This window comes from Spea bombifrons, chromosome 8 (assembly GCF_027358695.1).
Source record: "Spea bombifrons isolate aSpeBom1 chromosome 8, aSpeBom1.2.pri, whole genome shotgun sequence".
NCBI classification, from domain to species: Eukaryota; Metazoa; Chordata; class Amphibia; order Anura; family Pelobatidae; genus Spea; species Spea bombifrons.
This window is the reverse complement of record NC_071094.1, coordinates 42,825,006-42,838,934: the sequence shown is the minus strand read 5'-3', so window position 1 is coordinate 42,838,934 and position 13,929 is coordinate 42,825,006. Positions and strand designations below refer to the sequence as shown.

At 43.4% G+C, this 13,929-nt stretch overlaps 1 protein-coding gene across 1 annotated transcript; it reads right to left on the bottom strand.

Moving 5' to 3' along the window:
• Positions 1-1,714: 1,714 nt before the first annotated feature.
• On the bottom strand, positions 1,715-13,871 carry LOC128503794 (complement factor B-like). The gene is made up of 18 exons (XM_053473987.1): positions 13,738-13,871; positions 11,711-11,905; positions 11,399-11,584; positions 10,441-10,614; positions 10,015-10,113; positions 9,775-9,908; positions 9,216-9,354; positions 8,413-8,544; positions 8,117-8,215; positions 7,260-7,397; positions 6,988-7,082; positions 6,182-6,302; positions 5,150-5,297; positions 4,221-4,300; positions 3,924-4,027; positions 2,847-2,979; positions 2,593-2,642; positions 1,715-2,039 (listed from the first exon to the last, which is right to left on the bottom strand). Exons 1-18 carry the CDS (start codon positions 13,769-13,771, stop codon positions 1,878-1,880), a joined length of 2,223 nt encoding a protein of 740 aa, XP_053329962.1. The 5' UTR covers positions 13,772-13,871; the 3' UTR covers positions 1,715-1,877.
• Between the last annotated feature and the right edge of the window lie 58 nt (positions 13,872-13,929).

Here is a 13,929-nt window from a genome sequence, read left to right as displayed (position 1 = left end):
ATCGCTGGCATTGTCCCCGTATATTTATATCTATAATTTTTAATTATATCCCATTCCCTCTCAGATTCTTCTAATGTAACCAAATTCAATTTCTCTTCTTTCTTCATAAATAAGGTGTTATATCTCCATTATTAGCTTTGCAGCGACATGAGTCTATTGGTCGCCTAATTGGTTGATGCCAGAGGAGGACCCTGCAGGCAACCAATAGAGTCGTTCACACAGCCCTTTAACTCCTGACGGAGAACCTACGGATTTCCGCTTCCGTTAACCCCTGCGATGTTGCGGAGATAAGGTAGGCTAGATGGGGAAGGGACCGGGGATACGTATACGCTTTGCCGCCGCCGTGTTAGTATGTCCAGTATTCGGGCTGAGCAACGAAAACGCACCCTTCGTTTTCATGATCGCCCGAATACGAATGCACAAATCTAGTAACTACCTGGCTGAGATTTTGAGTGAGTAGATGCTTTTGGTTTAGATAAGACTATTTTCATAAACTCATCAGATGTGATCACTGAAGAAAAAACATTTATGGATCAGACAACTGGAAACCAATTTTCGAAGTCAAGTTGGGAGAGGTGAAGGTTATGAGAAGATGCGAAATCTAACTTTATTAAGGCTATACCAGTACCTTTTTCATCGAAAGAAGCCGCGTTAAAAAAAGACCAGAGGAACAAGTGTCTATAACTCGCAGTGCTTGGGCTTCTCCAGGCGTTCCAGTGAAATCAGGAGAGATTCCAATCAAGAGAAACTTTTTCTCGAAGGTTGATTTAAAGAATGCGTGCTTACAGCTGAGAGGAGATGAAAAGTCCCAAAACATTGTTAACCATTAATACACACAAAGGGTTATTTCGTTGTTTTTTTTGGCATTTCGCCAGCGCCTGTTATCTGAAGAACTATGGATTCCGGGATTCCTGGCACACGACGCTTACGCGATACCCGTTACTGGAAAGCATGACCAGGCACGTAAGCAAAATGTAAAAAAGTAAGCGAGCGAGATCTCGGGAGATATTCAGAAAGGGTTTCCGCGGCTACTGCTTGTTCGGAGTCTGCCCGGAGGATAGGCGCAGGCGTAGAAGAGGTGGCTCTGGGATAGGTCACAAGTCCACGTTTTGGGACTTGGTCCCGGTTAGAGGGCGCATCCAAGCGGTGGTTCTGGTATTGAAAAAAAACCAAAGCATCTGGTGCTTGAAGAAAGAGTTTTTATGCCAAATAAAGTACCACACGCAGAATTAAAAGACGTGACAGGTTTTATGGACATTTATTTTATACATGTACCCTACTTTCCAATAAACTGCTTTAAAAAACATTAAGAAAATACTTTATATATAAAAAAAAAATATTTGATTCGATGTCTCAGCGCTGTTGAGCTGCGGCAGAACAGAGTTACCTTGCCGCAATGAAACTGCCACTTGTTAGCTGCCGAGGGAACCTTTGTCATGAAGGGAGAGACTCTCTGGCCGTTTCTGTATGTGCGTCTATGGTCTAGATGTACTAAGGTGAGAGAAACATCTCCATTGATGTTATAGAGAATTTTCCATGTCGTTCTTGCCTCCTACTTCTCTATACTGCAGATGTGTGTATGTTGGGGTGGTTGAGGGGGTTAGAGCCAGAGGCATGGGCAGCGGGGCAAGTTGCAGAGAGGTGTGAGTAGATACAAGCAGGCGGGACAATATATTTCAGATATCCAGGAGGTGGACGGTCTGCGAGAAACGAAGCATTTATACGCTGAATGGAATCCGGCCTCCGGTGACAAGGGCTTCATCATAGAGAAATACTGTGTGGGGGATGGGAGATCTTTCTGTGTTACCCCTCAGTCTGTAGGACTGGGGCAGCCGAGTCGCCCCGTTGCCCCCAAGCAGTTTCGGGATCCAGGAGGTTCAGTCGGGAAGGTAGACGAGTTCGTCTTTGGCTATCTCCTTTATCCAGGGCAACGCGTAGAAAAGACTGACGTGAAAGTCCCGAGAATTCTCTGGAACCGGTGTTTTCCGCCTCGTAGATTTATCACAGTGATTCACTGTGCCCCAGCTAATTATTCCCACCTAACGAGAGAGAAGAGACGACGGTGATTACAGACGCGGCCTCTTCATTTATACTGAGAACTTTATCTCAAGACAGAAAAACCCAACGTCAGCTACAACCTCCATGATTCCCAGTCAACCTTTGGCAGTTGAAGAGCCTCGGGAGAGATACTTTAGTAGTTTTCCCATTAGGCACATATACGTAGGGTGAGGGTATAGCGTCTGACACCACCCGGGGGTCGTAATTAAAACATCCATCTGACCCGGTTCGTAGGACACAGCAGATCAGCGATGTGTTACTCCGAGAAGCGGAATGACTACCAACCTATAGCCGGCTCAGACAACGGCCAGGGACCCTCCGGTCTACCCGTTGCTCTTTTACTGCACTTTTCCCCCAAAATGTCTACCCACTTTGTTTCGTTTAAAGGTCAAACCCCTTTAAATGATACAAAAATAGAATCCTATCCCTATTGTGTTACTTCTGTAGAAATAGGAAGAACTACGTTATGTTCTTTTCCCCTCTTACAACGCTGAGAGGGAGAGAAAAAGGACGCTACCAATCGTGCTTACATACCTGAATGTAACGATTCTTATAGTTAATGATCAGGGGTCCTCCAGAGTCTCCTGTACAAAATGAAACCCAAGGACCATGTTAAAACTGCGAAGGACAATATGGGTGACATTGGGATAGTCCCATGATGAAAAAAGAAATTTGAAATTGAATACGTTAATCAATTTTATCACAAGGAAAGGAGATAAGACAGAAAAGGAATGTAAGCTACAAAGTATCGATGTAACGTAAATGCTGAGTAAGAGATGATGATTTACCTTTACAGGTCGGGGGATCCACAACCGGCTCCGTTCCCCCCGTGCAGAGGAATTGGTCGGTGACGGCATCGCGAATATCCGCCACATTCTCAAATTCCGTTATTTTTGCAGACGCTGAGAGGCAGCCCTCCCTCTGGGGGGGGGGGGATGCAAAAGAGAAGAGGAAAAGGTCACAAAGGATGAGAAGCATACCTGGGAACTCTCCGGGTTTGACCAGGAGATTGCCGGGTGAAGCACCCCTTCTCCGGTTCAAGACAAGAATCCTCCGGGTGGCGGGACAGGGGTCTTGACACGCCCTGCTCCACGTCTATTTTCCCTTTAAACTGGGGTGTTTCCCGCTGCCGGACCTCCCACCGAAGTCAGTGGGCAGTCCTTGCTGCATCCCACAAGGGAAGCCGGAACCCAGAAGTTCCCAGGTATGATGAGAAGGCGATGGTGCACAGGGCTGGGAGCTTAGCTAAGGCACATTACATTACAAGTACACTATATGACCAAAAGTGGACGCCCCTCCTAATTATTGAGTTTAGGGGTCTCAGCTGCACCCGTTGGTAGCCGGTGTATAAAATCCAACACATATGCAGCAGTCTCCATAGACACACATTGGCAGTAGAATGGGTCATACTGAAGAGCTCAGTGATGTTAAACATGGCAGTCATTGATGCCACCTTTGACAACAGTCTGCCCTGCGTGATCTGCCCTGGAGTTTGGTGCAGAGGACCTCGAGTGACCGCACAGAGGCCTGACCTATGAGATGGGAATTGTAACGATGGTTGCGAGACAGACCTTCTCGCTCAGCACCAGTGGGTGTCCTCACTAATGCTCTTTCGTCTGAAAGGGAACAAATTCCCACAGAGGCTCCAAAACCTTGTGGAAGGACTTCCCAGAAGAGTGGAGACTATTATAGCCACAAAGGGGACGATTAACTGCATATTAATGCCAATGGTTTTGGAATGGAATGTCAAACAAGATCATGTAGGAGTGATGGTCATGTAGGTGTGATGGGATGGTCAGGTGTCCCAATACTTTTGGTCATATAGTGTGTGTGTGGATAGGAGCGTGCGTTCCACACATTAGTACCTTTTTCCCCATCTTTATTCTCACGTCCTTCTGCTCCATGGGATTCGTGTCTTCCTGTGCAATGAACAGAGCTTTGACCAGTTCTTCAGAAAACAGTAATTTCTCTAGGAAGGAAAGATATGATTAGTTATGCCGTATATTATCCTTCATCCTCCCATATTCACTCTGTCTGCCTGCTGTCAGGAGACATCCTTCCCGCAGACACCAAGATCTCCTCTCACGCCATCTCCACACCGGTTTAAAACCCATTCTCTCTTCCCGCCGCGCTGCATCTCACCGCCCTCTCCCCCAACTCACCATGGTCTACGCACTTTGTCTCCGGATCTTTCTTCCTTAAGGCCCACGCTGAGCTTTTGGTGCACGGAATACAGATGGGTCTGCAACGACACACAAAGTCCATGTCATAAAACATAAAATGTAAGTTCCCAGCTTTCAGCATAACGAAGTCCACTAATTAACTTGTGAGCTGGGATCGTTGGCAGCCTGTGGCAGAGCCAGCATTATCTACTCAATTTCATGTCCTGAAATCCTCCAACATTTTACCCAACTGCAAAATGTAGGATTTGGACTCAAAGATGGTGCCGTACTTTATTGCTGTCCTTTTCTATTTTAAAGGTCTACATTTTATCATATTACCGAACTCTGAATATTCTTATATTTGATATCCTCGGTTTCATACAAAACAGGCTTTTGGGTAATACAGGGCCCGGTGTATCTTGTATTCAGATTCCTAAGTACCTGAATGACCAGGGGCAACTATTGGGACGTGTGAATAACAGGGACGAGCGTGTGTAATAACAGACCATGAATGACCCGGAGATATTAGCAAGCCAAATGTTTCAATCCAACAAAATGAATTTGTTAATATACCCCCTTTCTACACACATACTTTATCATCTTTACTTGTATGTCTATAAAGTATGTATATAAAGTTTGTAAAGACACCGTGGGAGCAGCCATATTATGCCGTGTTCTCAGGATTATCTCTCTCCTGCTCCAATGTTGCTGATTGCTTTTGGGGAGCAGAAGGGAGATAGAAAGTGATGGAATAACTTTGGCTCTGCTGCTCGGAGACACCATGTGGTCGTCGCCTCTAATAGACAAATAGTTATAAACTATGAATCATTTTGAGACATGAATTTAGTTATTCTATAAGGTGTGACAGTCGCCCGTTCAGGAGCACACATATTCCTTTGTGTGTTTGCGGAGTATCAAGGCGATCTTACCTAACCTGGCTGGAATAGCGGATTTTCCTTTTGAGTTTAAGAAGAGCCACGTCATAGTCAAAGGATTTTGGGACGTTTTTGTCTTTCTTCCCTTCTGGCTTATAAAGGGGGTGCCGGTAAAACTCCTGCACAATCAGCAGGTCTTTACCTGCAATGTATAAGAAATCAGTAATGAAAGGGGAGGTAGACAGAGAGCAAGGAGGAAAGGAGGGTTAAGGAACGAAGACAGAGGGCAAGGAGGAAAGGAGGGTTAAGGAACGGAGACAGAGAGCAAGGAGGAAAGGAGGGTTAAGGAACGGAGACAGAGAGCAAGGAGGAAAGGAGGGTTAAGGAACGAAGACAGAGCAAGGAGGAAAGGAGGGTCAAGGAACGGAGAAAGAGAGCAAGGAGGGAAGGAGGGTTAAGGAATGGAGACAGAGAGCATGGAGGAAAGGAGGGTTAAGGAACGAAGAAAGAGAGAAAGGAGGAAAAGAGGGTTAAAAAAAAGGAGACGGAGAGCAAGGAGGAAAGGAGAGGTAAGGAACGGAGACAGAGAGCAAGGAGGAAAGGATAATGACAATAATGCCAGAATGAGCAGAGGTTTGGGTACTGAATTAAAGGGACAGTACCGGATTTGTTTAAAGCATCATCTATTCCTTCTCTCTAAAACCTACAGAAACCCAATGCAGAAGTTTGACGAGCGGACTTCTCCATTCTATACAATGTAATATAGAAACCTGGGCATGCGTGCTTCTTTTTGTTACAATTTCACACTTCATTTTTCCAAAGAATTAAATATAATTATATGAAAGATATAATTTTTATCCTGCCAAAGCAGCCCATGTAGGGCAAGAGCACGCTGTCGTCTCTTACTGTGCATGAGGGGACGGACAGTGAATTTAAGACTTGACATCCGGCATTAATCTGGAATATGTTTGTTTGTTGTGCCGCGGTGTATTCACGTTACCATGTACTACGGCAATGGAGTAATCAATGGTTAGAGAAAGAGGGAGTAAACTGAGAAAGAAATGAGAAAGCCCAGGAAACACTCACTGTCACCGATTTCCACTTTAATATTTTCTACGTCTTCGTCGAAGTGGAAGCAGTGAGCCGCCGTCAGGATGAAGTATTCGGACAGAATGGATCCTTTGCAAACCTCTCGTGTACCAGCGCGCTGGATGGGAGATAAAGGGTAAAAACGATATTTAGCTGTCAGCAATGCCGATCTATCGATATTCGCTTAATCATCATTCTTGTCTGCATGCTTTGTGGCTCGTAGGGGCTCCTGGTGAGATACCGGCCGGGTCGCTGAATGACTTATCTCCTGAGACATATTTGTTGAATTAGATAAATGATGTACTTTAACTTTACTGTGAACCAAGGAACGGCCACCTTCACAGCCTTTAGGACACGCCGATTATTTTATTATACTACCGTTAGCTTGTCCTTTTTAGGGATGTTCTCTCCCTTCACCTCCGACAATCCTGCAACAATCAGCAGATTAACAATAGGGGAGAGATAACTTAATGGAGAGGGGGGAGGGGTCTTCTTTTGGATCAATGGCAGGAAGGATTGGTAGGATCGATGTAGGAACTTACATATTTTTTTCAACCTAAACTAAGTTAACTATCTTACCTAATAAGTTAATAAATTAACAGATTCCCCTAAACTGAACGCCAAGGTCACTGTCGGGGAGTGCTTAGCGCTCACGTCTTTCTTTCAGTGAGGCTGAGTGCACATGGCTATCTGGCAGAGTGCTGGGTGTTCATGGCTGTCGGTGAGTGCTTATGACTATCTATCGGTGAGGCTGAGTGCTTAGTGTTCATGGCTATATGTCAGGGAATGCTGGCAATACTCACAACAATCGTGATTTTAGCGATCCAAGGAAACTTCTCATTTTCATCAGCCGAGTCAGCTTTGTTGAGTCCGCACATGTCCATAGCGTCTGTTTCATCTTAGAGCGTGAAAAAACAAAGACAGACAGGGACATGATGATGGAGGAAATAATGAAAGAAGGAAAGGAATGAAAAAAGAATGAGAAAGCCTGAATGAACAGAAGAAAGGAATGATTAGATGAGATCCTTTAAGGCGGTGGAAGGTAGGATGATCGCCAAGCAAGTAGCCGTTCTACCTATCATTTTCTCGAAGGCTTGCTTCATGGTGTCTGCGTTCTCCATTACGAACGTGTGCTCCTCGTTGGTTTTTTTTGATGCAAGCTCATTCAGCTCGCTCAGAACGAGATCGCTACCCAGGCCAAAGACATACACATCTGTAAATGAGTACAGCGTATAGTAACTGGTACGACTGATATCATACAAAGTGCAGCCAAAACATTGTTTAGTACAACGCCGTTTCATAGTTTATTTGATAGCGCATAGCCGGTTTAATTAACTTTATTTTTACGTTGCCGGTCGGTAGCCAGTACATTCTATATAATACACAGTGTTGGCATTGGTTAGTATTATACGGTACGTTGCCGGTCAGTAGCCGGTACATTCTATATAATACACAGTGTTGGCATTGGTTAGTATTATACGGTACGTTGCCGGTCAGTAGCCGGTACATTCTATATAATACACAGTGTTGGCATTGGTTAGTATTATACGGTACGTTGCCGGTCGGTAGCCGGTACATTCTATATAATACACAGTGTTGGCATTGGTTAGTATTATACGGTACGTTGCCGGTCGGTAGCCGGTACATTCGATATAATACTCAGTGTTGGCATTGGTTAGTATTATACGGTACGTTGCCGGTCGGTAGCCGGTACATTCGATATAATACTCAGTGTTGGCATTGGTTAGTATTATACGGTACGTTGCCGGTCGGTAGCCGGTACATTCGATATAATACACAGTGTTGGCATTGGTTAGTATTATACGGTACGTTGCCGGTCGGTAGCCGGTACATTCGATATAATACACAGTGTTGGCATTAGTACCGCACGCATGGAGCATTGCCGGTCTGTAGCCAGGATGGTTTCCGTACCCAAATAGTCTTCTCTTGGGTTCTCTCTTTTTCCGATGTCCAGTAGCTCTCGGATCTTCTTCATCTCCACGCGGGGATCGCCACCCATATTGTATTTTCCTACAAAGAAAGAACTGGTTGATGGAACCCGGAGTCTGTAAAAACATAGGCATGCGCTGCTTTCAATAACGGTGCTCTAAAATGTGGTCCTGGGTGCACCAAAATACTATGTGATAGCATGTCAGAGATTTACATGTATGAAATGCCGGCACAGATATTAAATATCGGGTGTTTAGACGCTGGAAGTTTTTTATTACCGTCCGTCATAAGCAGGATGACATTTCGAGTCTTCAGAAAATTCTGGTTGTCTTTTAGCTCCTGAGCAACCAGCATCTCATTGACCAGAGCCAGAGCCGCCCGCGTGTTCGTTCCTCGCTTATCTTCGTGGCCTGAAATAAATCACACGTAATAAACCTCACACGCCTGACGGTGCATCTCCACTATCCTCACGCTAGTAATGAGTTAGGCGGCTCCACGACCGGCGATGTGACACGGACTGCAAACCTTAGTGCTGAGATGGAAGTCGGTCTTCTTCACAAACAGCCAAACAAATTCCAAAAGCGAGGAGCCACCGGCTCGTGAAATGCTTCATCTGGATGCTTTTTTTAAATAAAAATCCCGTTGAATGTCTTGTGGTATCTTAATACCAGTGGAACCAGTGGTATCTTAATCTTCGGCGGTGCTCTAAGCGTATACCAGGGCAGCCGCCTCTTCCGCACTACCTTCTTATTGAGAGCCAATTAGAAATCTCAGACATTATCAGATCGATGTATTAATGAGCGACCCTGAGATTTAACCCCTTCAAACTGAGATTGGAGCAAAAACCCTGAGTTCCCGGGTATGGTGGTCCTACAGGGACCCCAAGAGGGTGAGCTGCAGTCAGCCTGGGCCAGAATACACCACCGTGTCAACACTGGACCACTGAGACCTGCCGTGTGACCCAGTGTGCATGTATGTCTGAAGTACATTAACTGTCTTTTACTACCAGGATCAGGGGGAGAAGGAAAATAAATGGGAAAACCCTTTGCTGTAAATAAACAAAAAGTCACACAGCTCTTACTCGAATACTTGAATTCTTCCAGCCGTTCGGAGACGGCGCTGGCATCCAGGCTTTCCTTTTCCGAGAGACGCACAATTGGGATGGCAAGTGAAGCATACGAGATGACGGCGTATCGAGGCTCTATGTCATAGCTGGAAATCTTAAGGAAAAAAAATAGGTATTAGAACATTGTATGCATGCATTTAAGGCATAAAAAAAAAAAAACGTTAATTAAAAAAGGAGAACCCAAGCGTTCAGGGTTATTACACTTCCTGTTTTAGGATCGACATGATTATTCCTCCTCACTAAGTAATCTCTCTATCGTTACATCACTGCTTCCATTCTTCGCAGAAATAAATAATCATTCGCGTAAAATGTGGTCTCATTCATTTTTGTGCGGGTCGGGAACACTTAATAGTCATGTGATACAAAAGCATACACCGCTAGGTTGTTGCCATAGAAACTGGAAAGCACAAAATGACGGATCTTACCAATGAATCACCATTAGTGTTAATTAGAGTGTTGCACAGAAAGGCTACGCACACTCGCATGCAGCCTCTCAATGCCTTCCCGCACATACCTTGTCTATAAATATTATACTGCTGTCTTTTGCGACGGTAAAGTTTTTTTGTCCAATGCTCTTCGAGGCATCCAGGATGATAAATATGTTCATCGGGTCTCCGCGTTTTATGATCACTTTCCGATCGACGTCACCTAGAGGGATAATAGGTTCATATGGACACATAGGGGAGGAAAAATACATATAAAGCAGTTCTTGCTTTATTACATTTTTATCTTGAGTAAGAGAATATTTTTGTACTTTGCTTTATCTTATCCGGGTCGGCGACTTCGATGTTTGCCGACAGAGTGGAGGAGAACATTTCAGCCACTTCCTCCGGGGTGTCGAACACGTACCAGTCTGCGGGAGAGAGAATACCCCATGTGAGATCGCCAAGATGCCTCCTGTAACTCAAAACCTGCTCTGCCTCCGTGGGGCTACTTAGTCGAAGATGCCCCTTCAATCAAAGAAGGGCGCGGAGGTTAGTCTTCGGTATTATATGTAATATGCATGTTACATACTCTCGCCTATCTGATAGATGCTGCCCTCCTTAATACCCCGACGACCTCCCGCGATGTCATCACCAAGTCCAGACTAAAGCTATATCCTCGCATAGTAACAGCCAAAATCTGGGTTTCATTCCTCAAAACTAATTAAAGAGTCTCTTTTTTGAGACGTTTCTCGCACCTCTGCATGAAGGTTCGGCGCCCGACCATCGTTTGTTCTCCTGGCATTCTCTCACTTTCGATCCGAACATCTCGAGCCCGTTCTTGCACTCGTAAATGACTTTGTCTTCAATTCCGTAAGAACTTCCAACTTTAGTTGTGCCGATAGGGATTCCAGGGTTGGGGCAGTAACCTCCTGTGCCGAGAGACGCCATACAAACAGATAAAACATCACAACAAAAGACTCCTTGCTCATTGAGTGCGAGTGAGAGTGCAATTCTAGCTCGCGTTTAAAAAAAAAAAAAAAAAAAAAAAAAAAAAAAAGTAAAACGATCTTTTAAGGGAGACGATTGCTTATTCTGGGTTTGTTTTCTGTGAAAGGTGAATAAATACGGAATTTTATTTTGGTTTTGGGTTGTGCTTCTAATCTTGTGATTTGCAATGAAGCTGCTAGGATGGTAAGGAGTGAGAGAAAGGGTAAGGAAGTGAAGGAAGGAGGCAGAGAGTGAGGGAGAGTGCGACAGATGACAAGGGCTTGGCATGAGTGATCATGTGTAAGTGAGTGTTAGCGTGAGTGGGTATGTATAAGAGTGTGTATTAGCATGAGTGTGCATGTATAAGTGTGTTGCCATGAGTGTATATATGTAAATGTGCTTGTTAGCATGTGTATATGTGTGTGTATTAGCATGCGTGTGTATGTGTAAGAGTGTGCATTAGCATGACTGTGTATGTACACGTGTGTATTCGCATGAGTGTTTGTGTGTAAATGTGTGTTAGCATGTGTGTGCAGATGTGTTTGTTACAGCACATATTGTAGCATGAGTGCGTGTGTTCAAGTGTGTGAATGCGTGCCACAGTACTATTTAGCTCTTTACAGTTCGCAGTTTAATTGGAGGTACAATAAGTGCTGCCAAGTACTGGTAATAAGTAACATATGGTAATATGGGAGCAAATGGGGAGGAAAAAGCCAGTATTCTCACCAAAGTTTTCGCACACCGTCGTCTTCCCGCTCCACTTTCCATTCTCCTGGCACGTCCGGTTCTCCGGTCCCTTCATTTCGAATCCTCCCCAGCATTCAAAGGACAGAACGTCGCCGATGTGGTATGCAGCTTTCCTCGGGTAATATTCTCCATTCTCGAACATCATAGGACTGGGGCACCGAATATCTAAAGGGGAAAAGAAGCAGGCGGCTCGTTGGGTGGGTGATCGTGAAACAGCGCCGCTTGTGGCCGGGGGTTCCAAGAAGCCCTGATATTAGAGCAGAAGACGCGGCACTTGTCACGGAACGTTACCTTGGCAGACAGCCTTTATCTTCTCTTTCGTCCATTGCCCGTTGCGCTGACAGTCCCGCTTGGGCGCTGGATAGGGGTACTTTCCTTTCGGACATACGTAGTGCACATTGCCTGCTCTTTCATCCACGGTGTAGTTGCCTCCAGAAATGCCCACCTTGCTGAGGTTACATTTTGAGGCAGGGGCAGCAGTAGAAACTAGGAGAGGAAACATAGAAACATATAAATTGCCGGCAGATCAGATCCATCCAGACCCCCGTTTTTCCTGCTCAAATCTTAATCAGTCATTTTGCCTCAGGAGCCATATGTCTATCCTACGCATGTTTAAATTCCCTCTGCTGGGAGGCTGTTCCACTTATCTACCACCCTCTCAGTGAAGTCAAACTTCCTTACATTACATCTAAGCCTCTGACCCTCTAGTTTTAGATTCTGGCCGCTTTCTCCCTCCTGTGCTTTGTTAAATACATAAGTATTATTTAAATATTCTATTTCGCGGACATGCCCAGTACCTCTTACCTCCCAAGCTCCGCCCCCAGTGTCCCTATTCGCTGGGGGGGTAAAAGTTGGGACGTATGTCATCTGCAAACATACATACATTACCTTATAGATCCTTTCTAATATCGCTAATAAGAAATTAACAATTAATTCAATTATTTTAACGTCCAAACCCAAACACGGCAACTTATTTCTAAATCTTCAGTCAGCGTTAAATCCAGATGGACGATATCTACAGCCCCCCCCACCAGGGCTATTATTTTAATAACCCCGTGAAATAAATAAACTTAGTTTAGATAAGATCTCCCTGCAGTGTAGAGAATGAGGGATGGAGGGGGCAAGGTAGTGAAAGGGTTAATGAGGGCTATCGGTTACATATTCGGGTTTCTAAAGACCTGTTTTTCTGCAAATGTGGTCTGGTCGTCATAGCAGCCAAAGAAACAGTCCTGCTGAACGGACCCTTCCATTGGTTGCTATGATGATCAGAAAATGCAATTTTGTGCCAGAATCGCTCTTTATAAACAAACTCCCCATTTATATGAGAAAGTAGGGAACAAGGAATAAAACTGAAATAGAAATCCACAAAAAAAAAAAAAAGTATATAAAAACAAATGGAAAGATACACAAAATACTAACAAAAAAATTAAATATGGATTTTCTTTATATATATATATATATATATATATATATATATATATATACACACCGTATATATATATAATTTTATTTTTATAGTGTTTTGTGCATCTTTACTGTAAATAATAAAATAGTATATAATAATAATAATAAAACAAAATCCACAAAATAATAATAAAAAAAAATGTATAAATACAACTGGAATAAAGATACATGAAATACCAAAAACAAAACATGTACTAATATGGAGTTTATTTTTATATACCCATACGTATATATATATTTTTTTTTTGTTTTATTATTATTATTTTTTGGCTAGTGTTTTGCGTATCTTTACTTTAAGTAATAAAATCGTATTTATTAAGACCACTACTACTAATAATAATAACAGAAATATAAAACCACTAAATGAAAATAAATTTATAAATACTAATATCAGACAGATAAACACAACACAAACAAAAAAATAGGAATCAAATATGTAATATACGGCTAACACGGTACCAACTCTCACCATATATAAATTACCGGTATATATATTTTTGATAAATTTTTTTTGGTATTTTGTGTATCTTTATCTTTTTTTTAATTTTGTGGATTTCTATTTCTAATTAAATACTAAAGCAGTATTTTTTAATAAATTCACCTGTCGACGTTACTACAATACGGTGCAGCTATATTGATGGATCGTTAATAGGCAAAGATTCAAGATTGTAAGCTTGCGAGGCGAGCCTCTCCACCTAATGGATCGGTTTTTGCTTAGTCTGTCAATTCTCGTCTACTAATAATAATAATAATTGGAAACAGTAGTTTCACCTTAAAGAATGTAAGTATACGCAGTTGGAGTAAAGCACATTGACCTATTGATGTCCTTTACGGCTTATCGCTTTGTTACTTACCTGCTAACACGCTGAGAAGGATTAAACAGAGCATTCTGGATAACGGATCGTCTCTTGAATGTCTTGGGGGAGAATAAGCTGTAATTCTCCCTATTTCCTTCCCCAAAAATTGGTGGAGATGAAGTCCGGTGGGGGGTCCCCCAGAAATGACGCTCTGCTTAGGTCTTATTTTAGTTGTATTAAGGTCCGCGC

Excerpts from the sequence above, each read along its gene's own strand:
- LOC128503794 (XM_053473987.1), bottom strand. The coding sequence starts at position 13,771 with ATGCTCTGTTTAATCCTTCTCAGCGTGTTAGCAG. Across the intron at positions 8,216-8,412 it reads CATCCTGCTTATGACGGACG|GAAAATACAATATGGGTGGC; the intron begins GTAATAAAAAAC and ends CTTTCTTTGTAG. Across the intron at positions 7,083-7,259 it reads AGCCTTCGAGAAAATGATAG|ATGAAACAGACGCTATGGAC; the intron begins GTAGAACGGCTA and ends TCACGCTCTAAG.